Here is a 26,030-nt window from a genome sequence, read left to right on the forward strand (position 1 = left end):
GGCAGGGTCACCTTAGCAAACACAGTCTGGCGGAGGGGGGGCGGGGGTCACAGGAGAACATGCCTTATTTTGGTCCCGTTTCATTGGATTATATTTTAGTTTAAATAGTGTAATAATGAACTTTATTGTTGTTTATCAGGAGTGGTTTTAACCCCCATACCTCCCGCCCCCACTGTTTCCACGACATCATGATGTCAGCGGTGCAGGGAGCTAATTAAAGGTCAAGACGCACTCAGGCTGAGGAGAGAGCCAGGAGTGTGCCTTTCGTAATTAAGTTGCGTCGCCCTCGTTCATCATAAGATTTCGTGACCATCCTCCTTTCCCTCCTCATCCCCCCCTTCCTTTTCTCCAGCTTCCCTCTTCTCCGCACACTCGAGCACGATGACTCACCTTGGCCACGTCTCAAGGATAGTCTCTCTCTCTCTCTCTCTCTTCTCTCTCCTTTCTCCCCCCCCCCGCCGCTTAGCATGGCAAAATAAAGCTAAAAAAGCTTCAGAGTACGTTCATTTGCATATTCGGGGATTTGTGATGTTTATTCCTGGTCGTTTCGGATGAGTTCGTGCACCGCTCTTATGCTGCTCCGCAACGCTCACCGAATAAACAACAAAAAAAAAAATCATGGGACTAAAAAAAAAAAAAAAAAAGGCTCGTCGCTGGAGTCAGGGTAGCAGCGGAGAGGGTGGGGGGGACGAGGGGGCTGCTATAGCCAGAGAGGTTATTTCAGCAGAACTATAAATAACTGAAGCCGTAGGCGTGGGTGGAAGGGGAGGGAAAAAATGAAAAGGAGAGCGGGGGATTCATTGTTACGATCCGGGGAAAGGACGTCCGCAGACGCGTCCGGGGCTTTGACATCACTGTCTCCCTCCTCCTGTAGGCCAAGCCCCGCCTTCAGAGGGGCGGAAGCTCCGCCTCCTTGCACAACAGCCTGATGAGGAACAGCATCTTCCAGCTGATGATCCATACGCTGGACCCACTGAGCGAAGGTATAGCGCTGCCGTACCGCCCCCCCCACACAAAGCTCTGCCCACTGCCACACCCCCAACCTCCATCACTACAGCCCACCTAGCAACAAGCCCCTCTGATCCCGTCTACAAGCCCCTACCATCCATACAGTATTCCCACTGTCCTTTTTCATGTCCAAAAGAACCCTGCTGATGAAGGAGTTTTATGAACTGCTGTGTGGTCGAAAAGTTATCGCTGCTGGATCAGATGAAGCTCTGTTCCCCCCCCCTCCCCAAAGTTATTATAGATTATTAAAGACAGATAGTCCTTAACACGGGACAGCGGTGCGGGCCATGTCTGGAATACCTGCAGTTTGAGCATTATGGCCCCCGCTGTGCTGTGGTGTCGGAAGTAGAGACATCCCAATACGTAATTGCTAACAAAGGGCTCATTAGCCAGAACACTCCTTGACTGTATTTTACGAGTTCAGCTGAAGCAACCCGTAGGTTTCAGGTTTTTATATATGTCCGTTTTCAATAGAAAATAATGATTTCATCCCTGGTTGGACATGCACGCGCACACACACACGCACACGCACACACACACACACACACACACACACACATGCACAGCTCTCTAGGAAAGAAATAACTGGAGGTCACACAGTACATGCTAAATGACACCCCAGCTAGCGCTGGTTTGGCTTGTAAGGATTAACATGTTGTGCAGTGGATAGCGCTGACACCTCACAGCAAGAAGGCCGTGGGTTTGAATCCTGGCCCGGCCTTTCTGTGAGCAGTGCCTGCGTGGTTTTCCTCCGGGGTCTCCACTTTCCTCCCAAATACATGCAGGTTAGGCTACTTGTGGGGGTATTCACAGAAAGACCATGTGTGCTCAGTCAGCCTACCCTATGTAAATAAAGGTTCATAAATAAATAGTGTGTGGTTCGATTTGGCTCTATTACTCCACCATTTTAGATTTTTAATCAAACAGTTAGTCAAAATAAAGATTCTCAGCTTTTATTAATGAGGATTGTAGACATTCTGGTTTGACCAGGTAGAAAATGCAGCACTTTTTATACAGTCCACCCATTTCAGGGCACCATTATTTTTGGGACAAATAGCTTCATGGGTGTTTGTGAGAAGTCAAGTGTGATAAGCCAAGTGCGTTCATGTACTTTCATGCAGCTATAAGAGAGCTTCCATTTACGTGACATTAATATTTCCCAAATATTATGATGCCCTGAAATGTAGGGGGGGGGGGATTATGCATAAGAACTGCTATAATTTCTACACAGTGAAACCGAAGTGTATAAAAATACACATTACTAACACCTGAGAATCTGCATTTACTGCATATGAAATGTTCAATTACAAATCGTGGAGTACAGAGCAAAATCAAGAAAAAAAAGGCTTTGTCCTAAACATTATGGTGCTCTTACTGCATGTAAGAGTTGGTTTAACACTGAACTCTGTGTCGCAGCTTCAAGACTCTTCATTGTACTTTAATGAACTGATTTCCCCATTATGGATTCATCTGCAGGCAATCGTGAGAGCGCTTCATGTGATGTAAACACATTGCACGGAAATGCATTTCATTAAAAAGATAAAGAGACGCGAGGATGCGTGGGAGTGCCTCTTTTTATTGCGCCTCAGGGCAATGAAAGAACGGAGGGCATCTGAGTTTCCTGTTTCAGATAAAATCAGAGTTTTGGCGGTTAGGTTTAATGGTTGTTTGCAGGTTCCTCTGGGAGGGAGCGAGATTGCACTTGGCACCGTGTAACTCACGGGCGTCGCCTCTTATTTACCGGGGCGTTGAAGGTGCCCCCCGAGCCTCCTGCTCCGTCTAGCGCATGGGGTGTGCGGTCTTACCTGAAAAAAGGGGGCCGGTGTGGGTCTGAGCCCTGCACTACCGCACCTGATTCTCCTTTTCTCCATTGTCTCCATTGAAGGCCATCATTAGTTAAGTAGTTGAATCAGGTGTCAGTGCTGGACTAAAACAAAAAAAAACCTGCACCCACGCCCTTTTCGAATAAGACTGGACCGCCCCCGGTCTGCAGCATACAGGCTGATGAAGGTGACCGGGAGACGTCTTGCCCGATGCTTAGCAAAAGGAAGACACTTAGCAGAAATGCACGACATGGTCACCAGCCACATCCAGGCCCTTTCGTGGGAATGCAGCGTCATGGGGCAGGGAGCAAGGGAGAATATCGTCCCAGTGGAAGACTCCTGTTTGTTGTGGCTGTGGCTAATGCAATCATTAATTGATACTAATTGGGGACGTTCATTAATTCAATAATCCCAGTTCTCCTGTCTGATCTCCAGCTTGTTTTATCAGACTGATAGCTGACACTGGCTTGATTAAAGTGGCAATCCTTCATTTTTTAATATTTTCAATGTCAGATTTGGTAACATTTCACGCTGGCATATTTGTGGCAATATCGATCCAATGTGTTTGCGTTCTGGAATTTCTCCTCTATATGCTATTTTCCACTGGTGTTGTTGGGTGCGAAAATCCCGCCAAGTATTCAAATATATGACACGCTCACAGGAACTTGCTTGAGGAAAAGCAAATGTTTGAAATACAAAAGGCGTCTTTAAAATGAGGTCTGATATGTTGCTCAATATTACAATGCCAAACGACATTGTTGGTTGTCTCTAGACAGTCTTCTTTCTCCAAAATACGCTACTGCTGGATTATCTTCTAAGAAAAATAAGCACTGGATGTGCTCCTAGCTGTGCTCTGTTTTGAATGGAAGTCTGGTATTTTGATTGTGAAAACAAACTTATGTGATCACCAGTCACAACAGATGTCGCCAAATCCACCGAAACTGAAAAATTAAAGATTGCCACTTGAACATTTGTACTTTATTAGTGTTCTCTTTGTCGTTTAACTTTAAAATTGAACGTAAGTCTGATGAAATCAGGAACACATGCATTGCTCAGTCTGATATCTGTACCCACACATCCCCACATATCTGCATTTTGCTACGGGTCCAGAACTAAATAGGCGGGTCCCAAATAAGCCAGTTTTAGGTCCTAACTGACAAACCAGTTCAATCTGGTCATGTCCAGAATGGCAGCCCAGTCTGCTGTTGGCATGTTTGTTTATCCTTGCGTGTGGGCCTGCTGGTGTCACACCTTTTTCTAGAAGATTCTAATTCAGTGATCTGTCAGGAGGCTGCGTGCAAAGGGGTGCTGATACCCAGTAATCCCAGCTGAAGTCCCCATTAGCGCTGTACTGGAGTTCATCTCGTGGTGAATCAGCCGGGAGGGGGGGGCGCACTGGTACAGCGAAGTGCAGGGGCGACGGCGGCTTTGGAACCGCGCCACTTTCCCCGCACGTGCCAGTTAGAGAGAGCTCCCCCAAATTTCACGAGCCTGCTCGTGGAAAGCATGCGAGTAAATCTCAAACCATCGCAGAGGAAAGCTTATGAAATGGAGAAAGATTGCTTGGTTTTTTTCTGTTGTTTTTTTTTTCAGTTCCATAGCCATTCCAAGAGATTTTCTTTGCCATGTTGATGGTGTACTTCATTTTCAGGGAAAGAGGGAAGGAGATGAAATGGGAAAGAGAGAGCGAAGGCCATTTAGTTGGGCATAGAGAGCCTAAGGACATTGTGTGGTTTTAAGACCAGCAGAGATCTGGGGCAACAGTTCTGCAGCACATCACAAGCCATCATTAGTGTCCGTTTTGAGTTATCTCTTAGCGATCCATTAACTTTAAGCAATCAAACCTTAACTTTAATCAAGCAATTAAGCAAAACAACTCCAGGCTGAGTGTAAACAAAGACCTAGTAAGCTAAACACACTTTTTGTACTGTGATTTCTTCTCTTCAGCATAAATTTAGGGGGGTGGGGGGCAGTTTGGGGGAAGGGGGGGGGCTGGACAGGTGCGGCGAGCATGTGTGGGCCGACTCAGGATGAGAAAAAAGGGGCGGTGAGGCGTGCCAGCACCTGCCACGCTCACGAGTCTGCAAAAAAAAGCCTCCCTGGGGTCCCCCCCACCACCCCCGCCGCCCGCCCCCCTCTCCACACTAAAGCACTGCAGAGTACACAGGGATCTCACGACCGCTTCCATCTGCCATGAACAACACCTGCAGCCGAGAGAGAGAGACAGAGAGAGAGAGAGAGAGAGGTGGGAAAGGAGGAGGGGGGAGAGAGAGCAAGAGTAGAGAGAGGGAGAGGAGCAGGAGAAAGAAGAATGGAGAGGGAGGTGTGAGAGAAGGGGAGAGAGAAGGATGGAGAGAGAGAGGGAGGAGGGGGGAGAGAGAGGAGGTAGGAGGAGAGAGAAGAAGAAAGAAAAGAGATAAAGAGGAAAGGGAGTGAGGGAGACAGAGAAAAGGGGAGAGAAATAACAAAAGGGATCTGGAGAGGGCTTTATTAATGTAATGGCCTCAGCCGTGTTGCACTGGCTGTCCAGTATTCAGTAAATACACAAGAGGGCATAGTGGGTGAGAATGGCCTTCTTCCTCTGCAGTAACAGCAGATAACATTTTATAAGTAACAAAGTGCGAACGAGGGAATACAGAATGTCTGTGGTGAGACAAAGCGTTTGGGTGTGCCGAGGCAGAAGGATGCGTTTCCACGGTTTCCACTGTTTCCACTGTTTGGTGATAATTCTGGTCCCTACAGCTTCCTGCATTTCTGACGGACGGGAAAAACCTTTGTCCTGGAATAACGAACACTGTGGAAATCACCCTAAAACACCCACAGGCCCTGACAGCGTCAGAATTTGGGGAGTTTGGGGAGGGGCGGATTAAATTTAGAAACTTGGACTCATTGTGGAGGCTGCGTGTCGGGCAAAGCCAGCATGAATCTGCTGAAGGTACAGCGTGACACTTTAAAAGATTGATGAGCTGAGTTTCCTGGAACTACTATATTGGGAATGTGCAGAGGCGGGATAGTGTGCCCAGGATTTTCATTTTCATATCTAATCACCTGAGAATGGCCTGTAATGTATGTAAAAGCTGATTTTCTCCACTTTACTGTATGTTATCCACCCTGGTGTACTGACTCAATTATGAGTCACTGGTGTTGGTATAAGCAGATATTACCCTGCAAAGGATAAACCTACTTAAATACACATGCCCACACGCTTACACACACACTGACACACACACACACACACACACAAACACACACAAAGACTGACGCAAACACACTGTTTTACGGAACAGAACAACCACTATTACAAGCCAAATTGCAGATAATATGAATGGCGTGTTTTCTGTAAGATACGTATATTACTAATGCCACGTAAGATTTTTTTAAAAGCACCCTTCGAGTCTCTGCCAATCCACCAGACAGTAAACAGTTCAGTTTAGAGTGGTGCACGCTATGTTTTCTTGAGAGGATTACAAGGAATTGGAGAGACTGGTCAATTTGTGCAGTCCATTTGAAAAAATACTCCTTAAGTGCACTCTTGCAAGAGGCAGGTGGTGGGGGGCAAGTGGGGATCTGTAGCGGCTAAACTGGGAAATGCAGTCCCCTCACGTTCCATGTGGACAGAGTGCATGGCCTTATCGGGATGAGGACTACAGAACACCGGGCAGGTAGAGCAGTGGAAGAAGAAGCTCTGGAGCCCATCCCGGAGCAGGCACTTAGGATGGTGACTGCGGGGCCCCTGAGTTTATGCATATTTAAAGACTTTTATCCGGCTGGCTTAGGGCTTGTCTTTATTTAGAGCACGCCATGCATCTGTCCCGACTTCACTTCACAGTCAAAGGAAAGCGCCGGTCCAGGTTGGAAATTTACATTCCGGTATTTAGCAGACTCAGGCTCTTATCCTGGGCAACTTGCATAAAGGCGTACAGATTCACACGTTTTAGCAACAAGCAGTGATGCAGAGTGAAGTCATCGGAGTCAAAACTGTTGGTAGTTGTCAGTACATAACCTTAAAACATAATCTTAGCTGCTATAGTAGGTCCGAGAGTGAAATAGAGAACACGAGAATTATTAGGAAGCAAATGGGTAAGGGGATATAGTTTTACATTTAGCATAGGTACAGCTAGTAAGAACCATGAATGGGTTCAGCATTTTGTGTGCCAAGGTACTGTTTAAATAAGTGTGATTTCAGACTACAGTTGAAGGTTGGGTTGTACTGGATTGTATCCGGGGAACTCATTCCATCACTGGGATCTGTGTCTTTAAAAAAAAGAAAAATCTAAACCAGCAGCCAAATAATTTCTTAAAAGCCCAGAATCTGTTCTCGTCATTGAGATCCTGTTACAGGGTGTGAAGAAGGAAAACTGACAAATGGCTGCGTATTGTTGTGACTGATTTCTGAGCCTCCTTGGCACGATGCTCTTTCCTCAAGGTCAGTGGGCCATATGGCTGTGTATAAGAGCATTACCGCAACCCTGCAGCAGTGCTGTGACTCCAGCCCAGCATGGTGCCTCAACCCACAGCACAGCCACTATAATTATAGCCGTCCGTTTGTTTAGCACTCTTAATTACATGCAGCAGATGATTCTTTTCCCTGAGTCTGGCTGCCTTTCGGAGCCCAGGCCCACTCGGTATGAAGCAAACACAACCACGACAGAGGGACGATGGGATTTATTATGTCAGGTTATGTCAGGTTGCGAAGGTTATGATGTTGAGCTGTAGAGCTGGATCTGAAGCAGTGTACTTCCGCCTTTCCTCAAAGAGCACGGAAATTTGTAAGAGAATGCTACAGAAAAGACCAGCTTCACAGTGCAGCGGCACATCCAAGAGTATGTTGAGCATTAGCAAGGTCACATAAGTCATTTGCTTTTGTCTTCTTTTTGAAGTTTCATGTCCAGCACTCAACTGACAGTTTTTCTTGCTAAACTCACCAAACACAATTGGCAGAGTTTAGTGATCACCAGAATTAATTTGACACGCTATTTACTAAGTTTGAAAGAAAATTGAACACTTTGCATTTAACTGTGAGTTCAACCGAGGGACAAAATTGATAATTGAATCCAGGCCATTGAGATGCATTGGGCAAAAAATGATTCAGCAAGTAAGACGCACCACTGTTGTCAGAATGAACTGCGGCATTTAACCTTGCAGAGGTCGAGCTTTTAATGAAGAATTAGCCAGCAAAATACTTCTCATTCATCAGCCAGTTGGGTACATAAAGCATATGTAAAGCATAACTGTTGTCTGAATTATTATTGTCAATGGAATAACAAGGTGTTGCATTCTGCTTGAATTTGTGAAAGTTGCTTGGAGAAAATGAGTTAACTGGTTTATGGAGCACAAAGTACTGTGAACCAACAGCCATTTTGGATTTCTGTTTCTCCTCAAATTTTCTGTGAAATGCTGTTTACTAGCAAACTGTTTACTTTCTCTTCCTTCTTTCTTTGTCTTTACCCCACTCTTTGTTCTTTGCTTTCTTTCTCTCTCCCTCTTTCTTTCTCTCTGTCTCCTCAGAGTTTGCCGATTCTGGTGAGTGAATATATTTATCTTTTTGCTGAAAGGTGACCATCCTCATCTCAGCTTGGACATGGCTTTTTACCCCCAATTCTTCCCCCTTGAGTTTCTTTTACCTTTCCTCAAATAAGAGCCCCTGTCGCTGTCGGACAGGATGATGGGCATTTTCCCAGAATGCCATGTTTTGAGTTTGTGCATATGGCATCATTGCACTCTCCCTTTCTAATTTTAACGTCGCACTACCCTCACCGTAACCCCATGAGTCCACTGGACCCCCCCCCGCTTTCATCTGCCACTCTACTAACAGACTTTCTTGTTTTTTTTGTTTTGGGTCAACCCTCCCCCCCGCTCTTGCAGAACTCTCCACGGTTTGTTGAGTTGTGTTTAAGCTCTGGGCCTGAAGCAGTGATTCGGCTGTTTACAGAACCTTTGTCTCAAATTCTCAAAGAGGAGAACAGTGAATGCCCCAATTAATTGACCAACATTTTTAGACTGGGCATTTTTTTTTCTTTCTTTTTTTAAACTTGCAGCCACATGATCGATTTATCAGAAGCGCTCTCTGTGACTTGGCACCGGTGTTTTGGAAACATTAATGCATTTCTTTTTTAATCCTCTGCGTTTGGAAGGGAAAATAGAGAAGCAATGTCATCCATACTTTCCTCCCGCTCATTCTCACAGTTCGTAGAGGGGACCTTGACAGGTGACCTTGAGGTTTACAACAAGGGGTGTGGTTTTCGTACCTTTCACATAGCGTGGGCGTGGCCTGCAGGCACTAATTTGTTAGAGCATTTTTAGCAGGGTGTGGTCATCACAGTATGGGAGGGGGACTTCATGCTACTGTTGATCTCAACCTTTGCAGTCTTGCTGTAGAGGGCTGAGCCAATAGATGAGGGCAGAAGTGGTTCTGTTAACACAGCTGACCAATGAGGTAGTGATGAAAGAATGAGCTTTCATAAATTCCATAATTCCAATCACTGAACTGTTAAAGCCAACCAAAAGATTGTGCTCTCCAAAGAAATGCAATGATTGGTTCTAATCAGTATGAAACTGATAGCTTGCTGGTAGCTCTGCCCATTTTTCATCTTAATGACATCTCGTTTTCTGAGAACTCTGAGACCTGAGGAGAAGGCGTGAGGTTCACACCAGAGAGCGCCGTGGCAATGCAGCCATGCCATGCTGAAAGACATGAAGACAATGACAATACTGCAGAGCTGTGGGGGGAAAACATCTGGTCAGTTACACGGGGGTTGCGGTGTTTTGACAGGACATGCCAGGGCAGGTTCCAGGAAATGGCCACCGGCCACTTGGTATGGTTTGGCTTTACTGTACGGGGATGAATCGTCGAGGTGGCCAGCTTGTATGACTGTCTGTTGCAGGTACGTGTGGTCAGGGTAGGTGCAGTGAAAAAAAAGTTCATTGGTCGCATGACTGCTAGTCGCATTCAGGGAGGTGCAGCATGCGGTTTGGAAGTCACATGGTTAGGACATGGTCCTTATAGATGGAAAAGTTCTGTGCATTTTACACCAACGTTTGCCCCCGTCCGGTACATATGCATTAATATTTTCTGTGCAGTGGAATGAGTGATGTGTTATATGACTGCCCTCTATCTACCTTGCCTGAAGCCCACTGTACACTACAGGATTTCTACTGTGATTTTGGCATCCATCACAGACAAATTTTTAATATCGGAAAAAACGTTTTAGCTCAATTCCAGTGCTGAAAGACCAGTGATTTAGAAAAGACTGTAGTTAATTGTGAGATTACTTTAGTCATCTGAAACTCACATTATGTATGAGAGGCATAACCCAAATGTATGTCCCTGCTCTGTGTCACAGACTCTGTCCACTTAATACAAATCCAGGACTTCCAATGTTGTAAACTTTGAAGGTCACATCACCAGCCCCTTATGATCCAATGTAATCTAAAACACACACACACACTAGTCCCATTAAAATAGCACCTTATGCTGCATTTCATTTATTCACCAGAGCAGGGTAGTGCTCATTTTGCCCATGCTCTCCTTAGCTGTCACTACGATGCATCTCTGCTTCCATCAAACGGCACAGCGGAGCTAAAAGAAGATTACTTAGGAGCCGCATCAAATATTGAGCTGCTGGAGATGAGGCTAGGCTCACTGCTTGGTTGGCGGACTGTTTGATTGGCTGACTGTTTGGTTGGCTGACTGGTTGTATGGTTGGTTATTAGGTGGCTGGTTGGTGGACTGGTTATTTGTCTGAAGGGAAACAGGGTTTGAGTTGGCTGGTTTACTGACTGCTTGGTTTGCAGACTGTTTGATTGGCTGATTGGTTGGTCAGCTGACTGGAGACAAGGCATGGCTGGCTGACTGGGTGGTTGGCTGGCTGTTTTGCTGACCGGAGAGAGGGCTCGGTTGGCTTACTGGTTGGTTGGCTGACTGGATACAGGGCTTAGGCAGTTGGCTGGTTGTTTGGCTCAGGTGACAGGCAGGTGTGCACAGCTCCACCGTGGCTTTGATTGTCTCCCTTCTCCTTTGTTTACAGCTGAGCCAAGCTGTGCTGGATTCAAATGGGGCTCAGAAATCATGACTGGTGGGTGGGGAAGGTCACAGGGAGGGGGGTTGTTATTAATGTGCTGATGAGCTCCAAATTTTTAATTAAATGCGCAGTTGTATGGCTTACAACACAGGTGTTACATTTGCACAGTCCAGTGTTATTGCACCAGTTAGCACAGAGGGCAAATTTTCATCAACCTTTCATCTGGGGAAGGTTTTAACAATGTTGTAGAAACATTGTAAATGGCCAGGTCTGTTTTGCTTTCACCTTGGATACTGATGGAAGGACTGTGAAGAACAAATTTTTTTGAATTTGTAACCACTCACTATGAAGTATTATCTGTAAAGAAAATAGAACATTTTTGACTCATCTGTTCAGCTGCCTTTTACAGGAGTACCCCTTCCCCCCAAAAAATAAATAAATAAATAAAATACAAATAAAATCCTGGGCTGATTTCGGTCATAAGTAAACGTAAAAATGGACTGAAAGACTGCCCCCTGCTGGTGGGAATACGGGGTGGTGTAGGCGAGTGGTAAAAGGTGAAACGATGCAAATGCGGCTGGCGATGATGCGGTCGTTACTGCTGGCGGCGCGTGGCCCCGCCCTCTCTGAGCGCCGCTCGGACACGGCAAGGTCATCTGGGTAATTGTTTCCATGGCCGCGGGGCCCCGACCTACAGCCTTTGCCTGTCAATCTGGCCGTCTGCCGTCATGCCTGCTGACAGACACTGCCTGAAGGGAGAGAGGCCTGCTGTCTGCCTGTGGGGGAGAGGCACCAGGCAGCCAATCAGATGTGCTTAGGATCGTTTAGCCATTTCATCATTTCTTTAGTAGTGCCCAAACCTACCCAGAATGCAAAGTTACAATCAAATGAATGCCCCTGTGAAGGTGCATGTTTTCCTGTCCAAGAGATAAAGGGAGAGAGGGGTTTGTTTTTCTATTAGAAACATTGAGACGTAGTCCAAAAAAGTGAGGTCTGAGACATTTGTGGAGAACAGTCACTGAATTCCTCTTCCTGACCAATCGGGGAAGGTCGAAAATTAGGCGGCAGTGAGCAGAAAGGGGCGGAGCTTTCTCTCACCACGGGCTGCTGTGAAAAGCCAGGCGGACGGCACCGCCACGCGGTCGCCCCCCTCCAGCCGACGGTGTCCGATCCGGTTCAGGACTGGCACTCGCTCTGGCGAGCGGGCCGCGCCGTGACCCTGACGCTCCCATCGATCCCGCGCGGGGCCGCCGCCGTGTTTGTCCAGAACTTTCCGGATAGTCGCGGCCTGGGCCTGTGCTCCGCCTAGGGCACTTCACTACTGAGTGCAGAAAAAAAAGAAAAATCGCTTGATAAAATGTTTGGCTCGTATGAGTGGGCCTTCCCCTTCCCCGTGATTTATGGGAGAATCAATGCTAAAAGCTTTCTGCCCTGTGACCGGAATTTGCACGAAGTTCACAAACAAACCTCAGTGGTCAGCTGGCAAGGTCATAGCCCCCTCAGTAAACAGAGCAAGACTTTGCTAGTATGTGTGTGTGCGTGCGTGCATGTGTGTGTGTGTCCCTACATGTGTGTGCGCTAGTGTGAATGCATGCCTTTGTCTCCTTGACACTTCCTGAGGAACAGCACACTCAGTGGGGCTCTCTGTGGTCTTGCTGCGTGTCTCCTTGTGATAGCGGTTCATGCTGGAAACCCCTACTCACCTGTGAAGGCACAGAGCACACTCAATAGGGCATTCTCCCTCTCACTCCACAGGGCATTCTCCCTCTCACTCAACAGGGCATTCTCTTCCTCTCACTCAACAGGGCATTCTCTCCCTCTCACTCAACGGGGCATTCACCCTCTCACTCAACAGGGCATTCACCCTCTCACTCTACAGGGCATTCTCTCCCTCTCACTCAACAGGGCATTCACCCTCTCACTCTACAGGGCATTCTCTCCCTCTTACTCAACAGGGCATTCTCCCTCTCACTCAACAGGGCATTCTCCCTCTCACTCTACAGGGCATTCTCCCTCTCACTCAACAGGGCATTCACCCTCTCACTCTACAGAGCATTGCATTCTCCCTCTAACTCAACGAGGCATTCTCCCTCTCACTCAACCACATATTCTCCCTCTCACTCAACAGGGTGTGTGTGTGTGTGCCTTTTTGTTCTTGATATTGCAAATATTTGAAATACTTCATCGCTCTCAACCCAAGTTCCTGCAGATTTTTTTTTAAATGAATATGTTTTCTCCAGTATTGAGAATGGAATTCTTTTGTCCGTAACGATTGATGTTTTCACTTGTTGATCGCTGTTGAAGTATATCCCACCTGTGTTCAACCCGCACCGCGATGCTGACTCGCCCTCCGTGAAACCGAAACAGTCGTGCGACGGTGTGTGGAGACAGCAATGAAGCTGCTTTGTAGAGCCGGACGTTCAGTTGCTATAAGCTCACTTTGAGTGGCTGTGAGCCTTGCTCGGCTGGCGTAACTGGTGTTCACTTTCTTCTGAATTCATCTCGGCGTTTCGCTGGCTGATGCCTGAACTTGAATGAACCGCACGATTCATCAAGTGTGACCAGCATCACGGATGAATTTAGATTATTCATGAAACTACAATTTTCTTTTTTTTTCTTGCAAACTCCGAAAGGAGAGTATTCATCACACTGCAGTCTACTTGATTGCTTGCCAAACCATTCAACACTTGTGTGAAGTGTGCCTATATTCAGGATTTATTTCATGCGTGTGAGAGTGTGATATGCAAGACAACTGCTTCCTGTTTTAGTCTTTTTGAATAACAGGTACAGGGGTTGAAAATTAATGCGTGTATTTCCAATGTTAAGTTTGCACTTATGTTGCTGACCTTGTAGAGACAGAGTGAGAGAAAGAGAGAATGTGAGAGCGAGAGAGCGAGAGAAGAGAAGCCTTTTCCCTGTTAACTATGTTGTGCTATGATCTCAATGTGTCTTCTTTCATGTTCACCTTTTGTCCTTTTCTGTGTCTTGCTACCTTACTCTTGTCTCTTGCTGTGATGTTGTAGAACTTGGGACATATGGAAAGCTAAAATATTATCACACAATGACTGAAGAAGGTAAGAATTTTCCTGGATTATTTGCATCACAAATTCATCCTTTTTTCCAGCTCTGTCACGCTTGTGTCTTCCTTTTTTCCTTTCCTTGTTTGTTTGGGCCTTTTGTTTGTTTCTTTGTTGTTGAGTTCTCTCTACACGATTTCACAAACATAAGTGCAAATCATGGCCTTTGTCTTTGCTGGCGTTGCTTTCAAAAAAATTGTTTTCTCAGTTGCAATGTTTTTTAACTAGTTTATTTTTTTTGGTTATGTTTGCTACTCTTTTGAACTTATTGTCTATCTATTTATTTGCACTGTCATTAATATTGTATGAATGCACTGTGGATAAGAGGATTATTTGTTCTGTGTGGGTTTGTGATTGCTCTAGAGAAACCCTTCAACCTTACTATTGTTTTGAGTGGAGGACACTGTTATGTGGGATGCCTGTTCCTTACTAAACTTTGGAAGACTTGACCAATCATGATGGAACATCGCCTGCGATTTGACAAAAAAAACAAAAAAAAAAAAAAAAACATGATTGACGGGCAGCAGCCGTGGTTGCCAGGTTGTGTGATGTTTCCCTAAATGTTGGAAAAGTTTTGGAGTTAAAATGTATGGGGGTCAGTATAAATTGAACGATTTTTAATAATAGTTTTGGGGGCAGAAAATCATAGGTATCTGGCAAAGCCTGTGACAACAGGAAGTGTTGAAAACTCTATCTTTTTAATCTTCCCTTATGGAAGACAATTCAGTAAATAATAACCTAAACGTATAAATTGTACTGGTCATATAATGGCGGTGATGAAAGGTGTGTTCCCTGTATAAATGCAAGGCCTGGTCCAAGTGCTCATAATCCATGACAAAAGGGATGACAAAATATCCCACTGTCCTTGAAATATCATTGAAAAAGGGGTATTGTTACTACCTCTAACTGTGAGGTAAATACATCTTTCTTTCATCTCACTGGATTGATTACATTTATGGCCATGTCTAGCAATCCCAGTGTGCTGATGTTTCAAACAAAGTAGCCAACTTGATGGTTTCATTATACATTAAGCAGATCCCTCTCAGTCATTATGTGCTGGTATACAGTCCGTAGCCACCCGCCCCTACCCTTCCATGTGCAAATTACTAACCAAACAATGTTTTCACGTGTTTTAACTGTTGTTCTAAAATTGTGTCATTATATAGGCTATATATAGGCTATATACCTGACTGTCGGGTTTGTTCTGTTTTGTTGGCACATGCGGCAAGGTTATTTGAGCAAAACTTGGCCGGAGAGAGTGAAATGAGCTTAAGTCCTCTTTAGATAATGAAACTTTCATGGGGTGCCTGAAATAACCTCCGTAATGGTCTCTTCCTTTGACTTCTAAGGCCGGTGTCTGCCTGTCTGTCCAGCTCATGCAGTGCCATTTCTGGACAGAGATCTTGTGGAAAAATTCATTTCTCCGAGCCAAGACAGCTGGCATAGCGTGCCCTCAGTAAACAGTAGCCCACTTGCAGAGCTGTTTATGTTACACAGCTCGGTTTTCACAGGAGTGGAAATGGCTCACACAGAGTGGGCCTGTGGAAAGACCCGATAGAGCGTAAAACTCAAAATCCAATAAAGTCAATAAAGTCACAAAAAAAATAATTTAGATTTAAAAAAAAATGTTTTTATTTTTTACTATTTCTCCCTGCTTCTTTGTACCTGTGATGGTTCTCTGTTCCCATGAGGGTTCTTTGTTCCAGTGGTGGTTCTCTGAATGACACGTCTTCCTTTCTGAAAGAGAGAGAGAGAGAGACGCCGGTGAGGGGCGAGAGCGGAGATTTCACTCCAGGAGTTTGTCAAGGAAAAAAAAAACCGGGGTGACTCATCTCCAGAGTTACGTAACGTTCAGTATCAGTCAGGAATAGCAGACCACAGTCAGGTGAAGCCCCTAACACAATGGTAATTACAGGAAAATGCTGAGCTGCAATCAGACATGCTCACACACGCGCGCGTACACACTCTATGCACACGCACGTACATGTACACAAGAGTGATTTTTTTTTACATGATGTTCAATATGTTGAAACTCATCTTTTTCTGGAATTAAATTTACAACAGGACTGGACCTTTGGCACTAATTTTACACTCTGCCAGTGAATTTGAATAACATAACATGACATAACATGACATAATGATGAGAACAGGCCATTCAGCCCAACAATGCTCACCATTTTCCTGACTAAATTAGTGCTCTGATTACCTACAGTATCAAACACAGTATCAAGCCTAATCTTGAAAATCCCCAGTTTCTGCAGTGTGTAAACTTGGCCACATTAGGGACTGCTGCTGTAGAATAACATGTTGGAACCCTATATGTGTCTCGTGAGTGTGAAAATCACATCTGAATGGATTTTCCTGAGCTGATCTTTGGAACATTCTGGTAGCTGATTGAGAGGAAAGGGGTCAGTCCTTGGATGTAGCGTAGCTGCTATGCACCCACAAGCTCTGCAGTGGTTGTTTATTGCAGGTGGGGTAGGGTGGGTTGCTTTAAAGGGGTTTAGTAGTGGGAGGTCACTGTGTCCAATCTGACATGTTGAAATTGCACAAGGAGTAATAGGCATCATCGCACCGTCCAACCGGCAGTGCCCACTCCCCCCCCCTCCCCCCCGTCTATCCATTCCCCTTTTCCACTTAATGGCCTTCGATTTTTCTGTCGCAAAAGAGGGTCAGGGCTCAGCTCTCACGGAAGACAGAGGGACCGTCCTCCTCACAGTGGAGGAAAGACGGCACGCACAGTTACAAGAAAAACCCGCGGGCCTGAGTCAACAGGGCCTGAGACCCATCCACCCCGCCAGGAGAACATATTGGTGGGAAAGTGACCGGAGCTGCTGGTTATGCACACCTCTGTGACCTTGAGGCCTACCGCTAAGGTTGTCTTATAGACATCCGTACTCATGAAGCATCTGAGTCTAGTGCTGATCTAGGTTCAGTTTTCTCCATGCCCATGTCCTGACCTTACCCAGTATGAGTGTAAATGCACAACTGATCTTAGATCAGCTTTGCTGAGTGTGTCTGCGCCGCAGGGGGAGGGTGGAGATTTTGCTGATGGGAGCAAACACAGGTAGTGAGAAGACAGAGGCAGCCGAGTTGATTTTGTTTTGTTACTATCTGTGTGCTGCATTCTGAATCAGATTTAAATGATTGCTTTATAGCTCAAAAAACACAGACAAACACATGCACACACACACGTACACACACACACACATTCACACACACACACACGCACACACTCACATACACACTTGCAGAGCCGGTGCCAGTGTGCTTTGTGTTGTCCCTGAGCAGGGTTGTGTGCCAGGCGTGTCCTCGTAGGTGGCAGTGGAGGGGGGAAGCTAATGAGATGATCGCGCTAGAAGTCCCCTACGCCTGCCAGAGGATGTGACAGCACGGGTGTCATTCCCCAGTCGGCCACTGGGCAGGATTAACACACCATTATCCCTGAGCGGGGACTGACAGCCGGCACTATTTATAATCTCTGGCTATAGATCACGGCCCAGCGACACTCCCACGCAAATCCTACATCTCCACCTCCCACCGGTCCTGCAGCTGGGATGGCCGTGTACCATGAAGGTTAGGGAGCTGGGTTTGTGACTCCAAGGTCGTAGGCTCGATTCCCAGGCTAGGAGCTGCTCTCATACCACGAAGCAACATTCCTACACTGAATCTCTTCTGTTAATGTCCAGCTATGTATTTAAAGAATGTAAGCTGTGTATGTTGCTCTGGATTTTCTGCTAAATGTCATGGACTAAAATACACTAAAATGCATTTTGTTGCAGAATACCTTATGAAAAAGGTATTCATGGAGGAGCTATAGCTTGCTTTGCAGGAACAGAGGTATGGAATATGAAATGCATACTTACAAGAGCATATTTCAGATACATGTCTTTTCAATACTGCCTGTCTGTCTTAGTCTCAATTCCAGACTTTCTCTAAAGTTTCTGGAAACAGATGCTACAGTTTGTAGATTTGATTCTCTGCAGCCTGGTCAGGCTCTTTTATAGGTTGAGGATATGAGGAACCTGGTCTAGCTCATAGTGTCATAGGGTTTTGATCAGGCTCATGGTACTGTAATGTTATAAGCGTCCTGGACAGGTTCATAGTTCTGTAAGGTTATGAGCAACATGGACAGGTTCATAGTTCTGTAAGGCTATGAGCAACATGGACAGGTTCATAGTTCTGTAAGACTATGAGCAACATGGACAGGTTCATAGTTCTGTAAGGTTATGAGAAATGTGGGAAGATTCCTAGTTCTGTAAGGTTATGAGCAACATGGACAGGTTCATAGTTCTGTAAGGTTATGAGAAATGTGGGCAGATTCCTAGTTCTGTAAGGTTATGAGCAACATGGACAGGTTCATAGTTCTGTAAGGTTATGAGCAACATGGACAGGTTCATAGTTCTGTAAGGTTATGAGCAACATGGACAGGTTCATAGTTCTGTAAGGTTATGAGCAACATGGACAGGTTCATAGTTCTGTAAGGTTATGAGAAATGTGGGCAGATTCCTAGTTCTGTAAGGTTATGAGAAATGTGGGCAGATTCCTAGTTCTGTAAGGTTATGAGCAACATGGACAGGTTCATAGTTCTGTAAGTTTATGAGCAACATGGACAGGTTCATAGTTCTGTAAGGTTATGAGCAACATGGACAGGTTCATAGTTCTGTAAGGTTATGAGCAACATGGACAGGTTCATAGTTCTGTAAGGTTATGAGCAACATGGACAGGTTCATAGTTCTGTAAGGTTATGAGCAACATGGACAGGTTCATAGTTCTGTAAGGTTATGAGCAACATGGACAGGTTCATAGTTTTGTAAGGTTATGAGCAACATGGACAGGTTCATAGTTCTGTAAGGTTATGAGCAACATGGACAGGTTCATAGTTCTGTAAGGTTATGAGCAACATGGACAGGTTCATAGTTCTGTAAGGTTATGAGAAATGTGGGCAGATTCCTAGTTCTGTAAGGTTATGAGCAACATGGACAGGTTCATAGTTCTGTAAGGTTATGAGAAATGTGGGCAGACTCCTAGTTCTATAAGATTCTGAGCAACGTGCACTGGCTCAAAGTTCTGTAAGGTTAAGAGCAGCCTGATCTGGCTCATAGTGCCATAAAGTTGTTGTAATCATTCTGATGGCTTCCTGCAAAAGTGCCCTGGGCTCACTATATGATCATTAGCTTCCCTGGCAATCATTGCAGAAAAGGCACAAGTTGGATTTGAAATCTAAATTCTTTCAGGTAAAAATGGGATGCCAGCAGAAGGATTTAGTATGCTGAATGTGTAGAGAGAACACATGCTAAAGGCATAGCCATTGCTAAAAACAGATTTCCAAGTGCTTGTTCTGTCCAAGCAAGCATCTTTATTGATTTTTGTATTTGTTTAATCACATAAACACTTAGATCCATTGTCTCATAACTCAGGCCCAAGAACTAGGTTGACAGTTCAACTGAGCTATGGCCACTGTTGGTTTTTCCACTGAAGGTACTGATAAGTCTGTAGAAATGTTAAAGACCTTGCTCTAGCTGGCAGTTTAATGACTGCATAAAGCACAGTCCGCTATTTCATCACCATTCTTACAATGCAGTGCAGTTCTGGCTCAGCTGCCACTGATCAATAATACTTTCATTTTTTAAACATTAAGACTCTGTTAATTAAATACATTTAAGTTATGAAAGATGTGTTTGAAGGATAAATTATCTGTGTGAATTATATTGAATAGCCTCTAAGGGTTAGAAGTAAATTTGGTTATGGACTTATCTATTTTTTGTTTATTTTCATTTGTTGGTATGGTAGTATGATCACAGCTTTGTGCTTGTACCTCAGGGGTTGCAGGTTTCATTCCCAGTCAGGTGCTGCAGTTTTATTCTCTAGCAATGCAATTGAATGAATGAATAAATCATTGCATTTATATAGCACTTTTCCGAACGCTCAAAGTGCATGAGTTACAGTGATGAGTGGGAACTCACCTCACTCACCACCAATGTGTAGCACCCACCTGGGTGATGCACGGCAGCCATTTTGCACCAGAACACTCACTTCACATTAGCTAAGGTGGAGAGGGAGAGAACTTTTTTTGCCAATTAACTTGAATTGCTCTAGCAAATACCCAGCTGTGTACTGAACCTGACAGCATGTGAAATGTGGTATATGGGGCCTGCCTGTGGTGGAAAAAATAAAGGAATAAAGTAGTATTCGGCGAGCTTTTCCCGAGTGCTGAGTGTGACGGTATGCGAAATGTGGAATTTTATGCCCATTTGTGGCAGAAAGGATAAAGGAAACCGCTCTCTGTTTGAGCAGTTAGTATTCTGTGAGCTTTCCCTGAGTCCCGGATGTGACGGTGCGTGATGTGCGGAATGTGTGGCACTGTCTGTGGCAGAAGAAATAACGGGAACTCCTCACTGTTCGTTTGCAAGTGAACAGTGCGGGGAAAGGTGAGAGAGCAGACTCCTTGGGGGGCGTGGCCTCCTGAGGGGTGTGGCCTATCTTGGGAATCCTCCCCCAGGACCTCACTCCTTTCCTTATTGCTTTTGTGTTTTTAGGGAAGTTCCGGGAAAAGGCGTCCATCCTGCACAAGATCGCCAAAAAGAAGTGCCAGGTGGAGGACAGCGAGAAGGCCAACGGACTTGCCAGCCGCTCTGGTGAGATTCGCTTCGCGGCCATTTGGTGTGCGGTTAATAGCGCGTTGTAATAAATGGCGTGTGCTTCTGTGTACTTCAGCTGAATAGATTGCATCAGTTTAAATGGGCCTCCCAGCCCTCAGATCAGGGCCAGTGTCATTATTCAGGGACCAGTTCGTTTGTGCGAGTTTTCACTTCAAAGAGACAGTCGTGGCAAGCCGGGGAGGTGGACACACGGACACAGTGTTCAGAGAGGGAGGAAGAGAGCGAGAGAAGGCAGGCTAATTATGCTAACAGTCCCACTTTACCATATTATCATCTTAAAAGAATCCGGATGCGTGGTTGTTATTGAAACCCCGGCTGCTTTGATCTTGTCTCATTGCCTTTCTTGTAAGACCGCAGCTGACATTCGGTGTAGCAGCTAACGCAGGTTTTAGCCTAGATGTGTCTCATTCAGAATTCATAGAACACCGCATTAGACCCACATTCTGTCCCCCTCCTACATAACACAGAATAATATGAGAGAATACTAATTCCTTACACCAGCCGGAGTCAATGTATTGCCTTTATTGCCATATTGAAAAATGTACTGTAATATGTTGAATAAAACAGTTGAATATATGGAGACAGTCCAAATATCTTTTCAATAAATACAAATGTATTGTCATTTGTAGATAGTACATTCTGATGGTTGTATCCATATATACCTCATCTCAACAGAACCAAAGGGGCTATAGTTATATATATATTTATATTATGGAATAAATTTGTCTATACAAATCTTTGTAAAATGAATGTGCAGTTAAATGAATGTGCAGTTAAATGTTGAAAATATCAACAGAATTGCCCTCTGGGAAAAATATATTTTAATTGCATAAGGGCGAACTTAAACAGTCTGTGCAGTGATGCATTTGTTCTTCATTAAATTAGGAGGTGAAATAAGTGCAAAAATGCATCTATAAAAATGGCATTTGGGTATATGACCACTCATTCTGATGTGTGCTGGTGCAGGGACAGGTGTTGCTTGGTCCTTACTATGCATATCCTTACTATACATCACAATCCTTACTATACATCACAAATACATCATTAGAACACCATCTCTTACATGAGCGTATCCCTTCGACAGTCCTCCACTTTGTCATCATGGCCCGCTGGTCTATTGATTACCTTACTCCCCGTGCATTTTTAAAATGCGGAGTGAATACAAATGTCAGAGTAGGTCACATTTTAGCGTTCAGACGGACGGCGTTTCGCTGCGCTGCTGGGAGTCCTCGAGGTTCCCGGACCGCTTGAGCTTATGCGCACTGCTGGAGAGAGCGAGGTCACAGAACAAAATGACATTTTTTTTAACAATAAAGAGTTGGCTGTGGAAGAGAAGGAAATATACCCCAGCAGATTAAAAGATTATGAATGCAGAGAGAGTTGACGGGAGTAAAAGGTTACCCCCCACACGTGCGCGCACACACACACACACACACACGCACACAGAGTCCATCTCACCTGTGGACTCAGTTAGTATGGAGAGAACGAGAGGGACGGGAAGGGAGGGGGGGAGGGAAAGGGAGAAAGAGATGATTCACAGTATGTCTGTTACGTCATGCATTTCACATACTGCATGCTCTGCACCCTGCTTTGGTATGTGTGTGAAAGAGAGAGAGAGAGAGAGAGAGAGACAGACAGAGGTGGGGGGAAGAGATGGGATCCCTCATGCTGACCTTTTACAGAGGTGACTCTGTTCCGTATTTTTGCACACATGTGCAAACACACTCACACACGTACACATTTGTACCTACAGTACATAACCGCACTTGCACTCACACACGCACGCATATATATAATATATATAACCGCATATGTGCACACACGTACGTGCGAACACACCAAAAAAACAACTGAATGTACACACACATGCAAGCACACGCGCGCACACAGCCTGTTCTCTGGAGACCAGACTCTTCCGATTGGCTCCTAGCCCGCAGCTCAGATTGCGATTGGTTGAGTAGCGATGACGCTGTAACTGTGATCGCTCAGCCTGTCCTCTCCTCCTCCCACAGATAAGAATCTGCCCAACAGCTCAAACGTGGAGGTGGAGGTCACCCCGCCCATGAATGGCAGTGTGGGACAGGAAGGGGATGCGGTAAGGCGCTTTATTTTATTTTATTTTATTTCTTCCTGAAAGATGTAGGAACCCAGTCAGCCCCTCCATGAAGGCAAGGGAAACTATGACATTGTGTGACCAGGCTGGTGGTGGAGAGTTAGCCTTAAAGTTCCTCACAGGCTCATTGTGTGTGAAGGAGTCTGATTCAGTGGCACATTATTAGGGGGTGTTCTGCATAAATCTCACACATTTAAAGCATTTAAAAATCACCTGGCTTGTACTTTCACTTAGAATGAGCTGGGGGTAGGGTTGCAAAGGGTCGGAATATTTCCGGTAAATTTCCGGATATTTTGGAAGGGAAGTTAAGCTCGGGAATTTTGCACAATTTCAATATTAAAATCTTACTTTTAATAGTGAACTCATTTAGGGGGGAATACACACAAAAAAGCAATACTAGGTCTTATGGCATATTTTGGTTAAAAGACTATCCATTTAATTGAATTGTAACCATGCACTGCATTCAGCAGCGCACTCTTCCATCACATGTAGTGATAATTTGCCAGCATCCTGTTAAAGGTGCAGTGTGTAGAATTTAGTGGCATCTAGCGGAACGAACTTGGCAGAAATGGAATATGATATTCATAAGTATGTTTTAATTAGTGTATAATCCCATGCAAATAAGACTTGTTGTGTTTTTGTTACCTTAGAATGAGCCCTTTATGTCTACATAGGGAGCGGGTCCTCTTCCACGGAGGCCGCCATGTTGCACCGCCATGTTGCACTGCCATGTTTCTACAGAACGGACAAACGGCTCTAGAGGAGGCACATTTGCCTGGGTACCTTCAAAAATAGCTGTGGGCAATATCACATGTGTGGTTTACGGCGTTGTCGCCCTTTTTAGTACAGTCTGGCTTGATTGACAATCCTAATTTTGCTTTTGGAATAGCGTTTCATTGGTTTGTTATCATCGCATTCACTTACGCATTCACTCTGTGGTAGCAGTAAAATACGCTGCACCTAACAAAATTTTGTTGACGATTTTTCGTAATTTCTTGTAAAATACTATTATTATTGAGGACTTCTGGGCATAGCTAAGCCATATGTTTGCTGATTGACCTAGCTGACATCGTTTTCTGGTGTAAGACAGAAGCAGATAGAAATATATCATTGATTTACTCTGTCTCTGTCTATTGAAAACAGATTAGATTTCATCATTGCTATGTAAGTATTAGGTCTACTGCTCAAAATATTTCGGTTATATACGTTATTTTTGAAATAGAGTGTCTTTAAATAGGTTAGTGGTATTTTATGATGAGGATATTTCACACGGTAATGTAAGCGTTAGTTAGTAGTGTAATAATTTTTGTGACACATCATGTCTTTCTATGAGTTACTATGCAAAGCAGCTAACGTTAGCAATAAAACGCTACCACAATGCGGAACAACTAACAATCATAATCGCTGTCTTACTTGCTATGAGCTAAGCTATGACCTATAGTTTTACAGACTAAATAACTAAATACAATTTATAAATCTATCAAGGAACCTCATCACTTGACACTTGGCTACTCGATGCTGTCGTAGACGATGGCATCATTTTTGGAACCTACAGGTTTATACCTTGTTAACGCCTTCTGCTAGCTAGCTGTTACCAAGTGATGTAGCTTGATTGAGCATGCTAATTTTAGGAGGTTTAATTAATCTATTTCCATTCATTCTTTTATAAATGAGTTGCTCACTTTAAACCCTAAGGTCTATTCTGAATTGTTGTTTCGTTATGTTTTGTTATCGTCATGGAAAAAGGGGTCGTAACAAATATTTTTCGTTGATGAAATTAACGCCGTCTGATAACTAGGATATTTTTATCACTGTGAAGCGGCATGCAGACGTCGTATAAATATTGGTAATTTTGGACAAACAGTTAGCTTCTCTTCAAAACTTTCCGTCTTTGGTCACGTAGTGTGCTGCCGACGTCACTTGGCACTATTCACGGTATACTGCTCGTCACTAGAACCATGGGGTCTGATCCCTGACCCCTGGCGCAGGAAAATGGGATGTATTTTGTTGATGTTTATTCCATATGTCTGTCATTCCTTGACTTTTTCTAAAAAATCGCGCTTCAACTATCTATGTAAATAGAATTCTAAAACAACACTCGGAAGGGGGGGGGGTTTTAGGTGTTAAGAGAAAAATCTTTTTTTTTTGGAGGGGGGTCATAGAGAATGTATGCAATTATGTCTGCTTATGATATGGTAAAAGGTTTGTTTCTATCTGCATATGACATAGTAAATGCAGCCTGAGCAAATAGGGCTCCATTTTTCCATTTTATTCCCGTTATTTCACATTAATTCCCATAAATTCCTGTTAATTCCCATGGAAAGTTTCCATACTTGAATATTCCCGGAATTTTGCAACCCTAGCTGGGAGTTAACTCCAGCGTTGTGATGGAATCCCCACTAAAAGCGTCTCTGATTCCGCCTTCCTAGCTGCCTCCCTCCCCCGAGTGTGACTGACTGTGCTCGATCCCTTGCTTTCCCTGGTAGCTGAGTCACCCAAAGGCAGGTCGATGGGCTGAAAGGCCTGTTCTTCATCATGCATTCGTACACTCTTACGCATGAATTCTTTCAAGATACTTGTTTCTTTTTTTGTATTTGTATAAATTCCCACCATAATCAGTGACACGCTGAACAGAATAGTTTAGTTTAGTTTAGTTTAGTTTAGTTTAGTTTAGTTTAGTTTAGTTTATTTGACAAAATTAAAACACATGTATCAAAAGGCTTGCGTGTGAAGAAATTGTCAAGGATAACACGAAAAAGTCCTGGACTTATTTCCATCGTGGTTCTTGATGTTCCATCAGCCATAAATAATTCCCCTCGGTAGGAGAAAAAATTACACAAACGCTCTCCTCTCCGTTTTGCTCTTAAAATGAGATTTTACCAAAATATTTTCCTTTCCGTTAACATGAAGTATTCATGAGACCACAGAAACATTTCTCTGAGGAGAAAGGTAAGTAACATGTCCGATGACTCACACACTTTCTACAGTATCGCACGTCGTTCCGAGTACATATTTGGAAGTTTGTGTCGAAGCAGAGTTTGAACAGCGTGTGTGCGACGCTCGGCCGGGCCGGGCCGGGCGTGGCGGGTTTTGTTTTTGGAAGTCCTGCCGCGCGGTGAGCCTCCCCATTGCCGCGTGGCACAGAAGAGCAATCAGGAGGCGCGTGAAAATCAGCGCGGCTTGTGCCGCACGAGGCTGCTAGCGCACGCAGCCTCGACACGCAGCTCGTTATGAGGAACCGCTCCTCAATCCGAAAAAAAAACATCTGCAGTAAGAAAAGGGAATTATTGCCTGCTCCCAGATGCTTTTCCCCCCCCCCCTGGACT

The 26,030-nt window shown here is 44.7% G+C and overlaps 1 protein-coding gene across 5 annotated transcripts in view; it reads left to right on the forward strand.

The window, feature by feature from the left end:
- LOC135259486 (sodium/potassium/calcium exchanger 2-like) overlaps window positions 1-26,030 on the forward strand; it is a 70,070-nt gene that overhangs the window by 33,212 nt on the left and 10,828 nt on the right. For 2 of the 5 annotated variants that reach the window (XM_064343953.1, XM_064343954.1), the window contains 5 exons: window positions 875-983; window positions 8,340-8,354; window positions 13,876-13,926; window positions 20,469-20,567; window positions 22,604-22,686. In XM_064343953.1, coding sequence (XP_064200023.1) covers window positions 875-983; window positions 8,340-8,354; window positions 13,876-13,926; window positions 20,469-20,567; window positions 22,604-22,686 — 357 coding nt within the window. The remainder of the gene's footprint in view (window positions 1-874; window positions 984-8,339; window positions 8,355-13,875; window positions 13,927-20,468; window positions 20,568-22,603; window positions 22,687-26,030) is intronic. The other 3 variants (XM_064343956.1, XM_064343957.1, XM_064343955.1) reach the window with 2 other exon arrangements.

Source organism: Anguilla rostrata, chromosome 7 (assembly GCF_018555375.3).
Source record: "Anguilla rostrata isolate EN2019 chromosome 7, ASM1855537v3, whole genome shotgun sequence".
Taxonomy (NCBI): domain Eukaryota; kingdom Metazoa; phylum Chordata; class Actinopteri; order Anguilliformes; family Anguillidae; genus Anguilla; species Anguilla rostrata.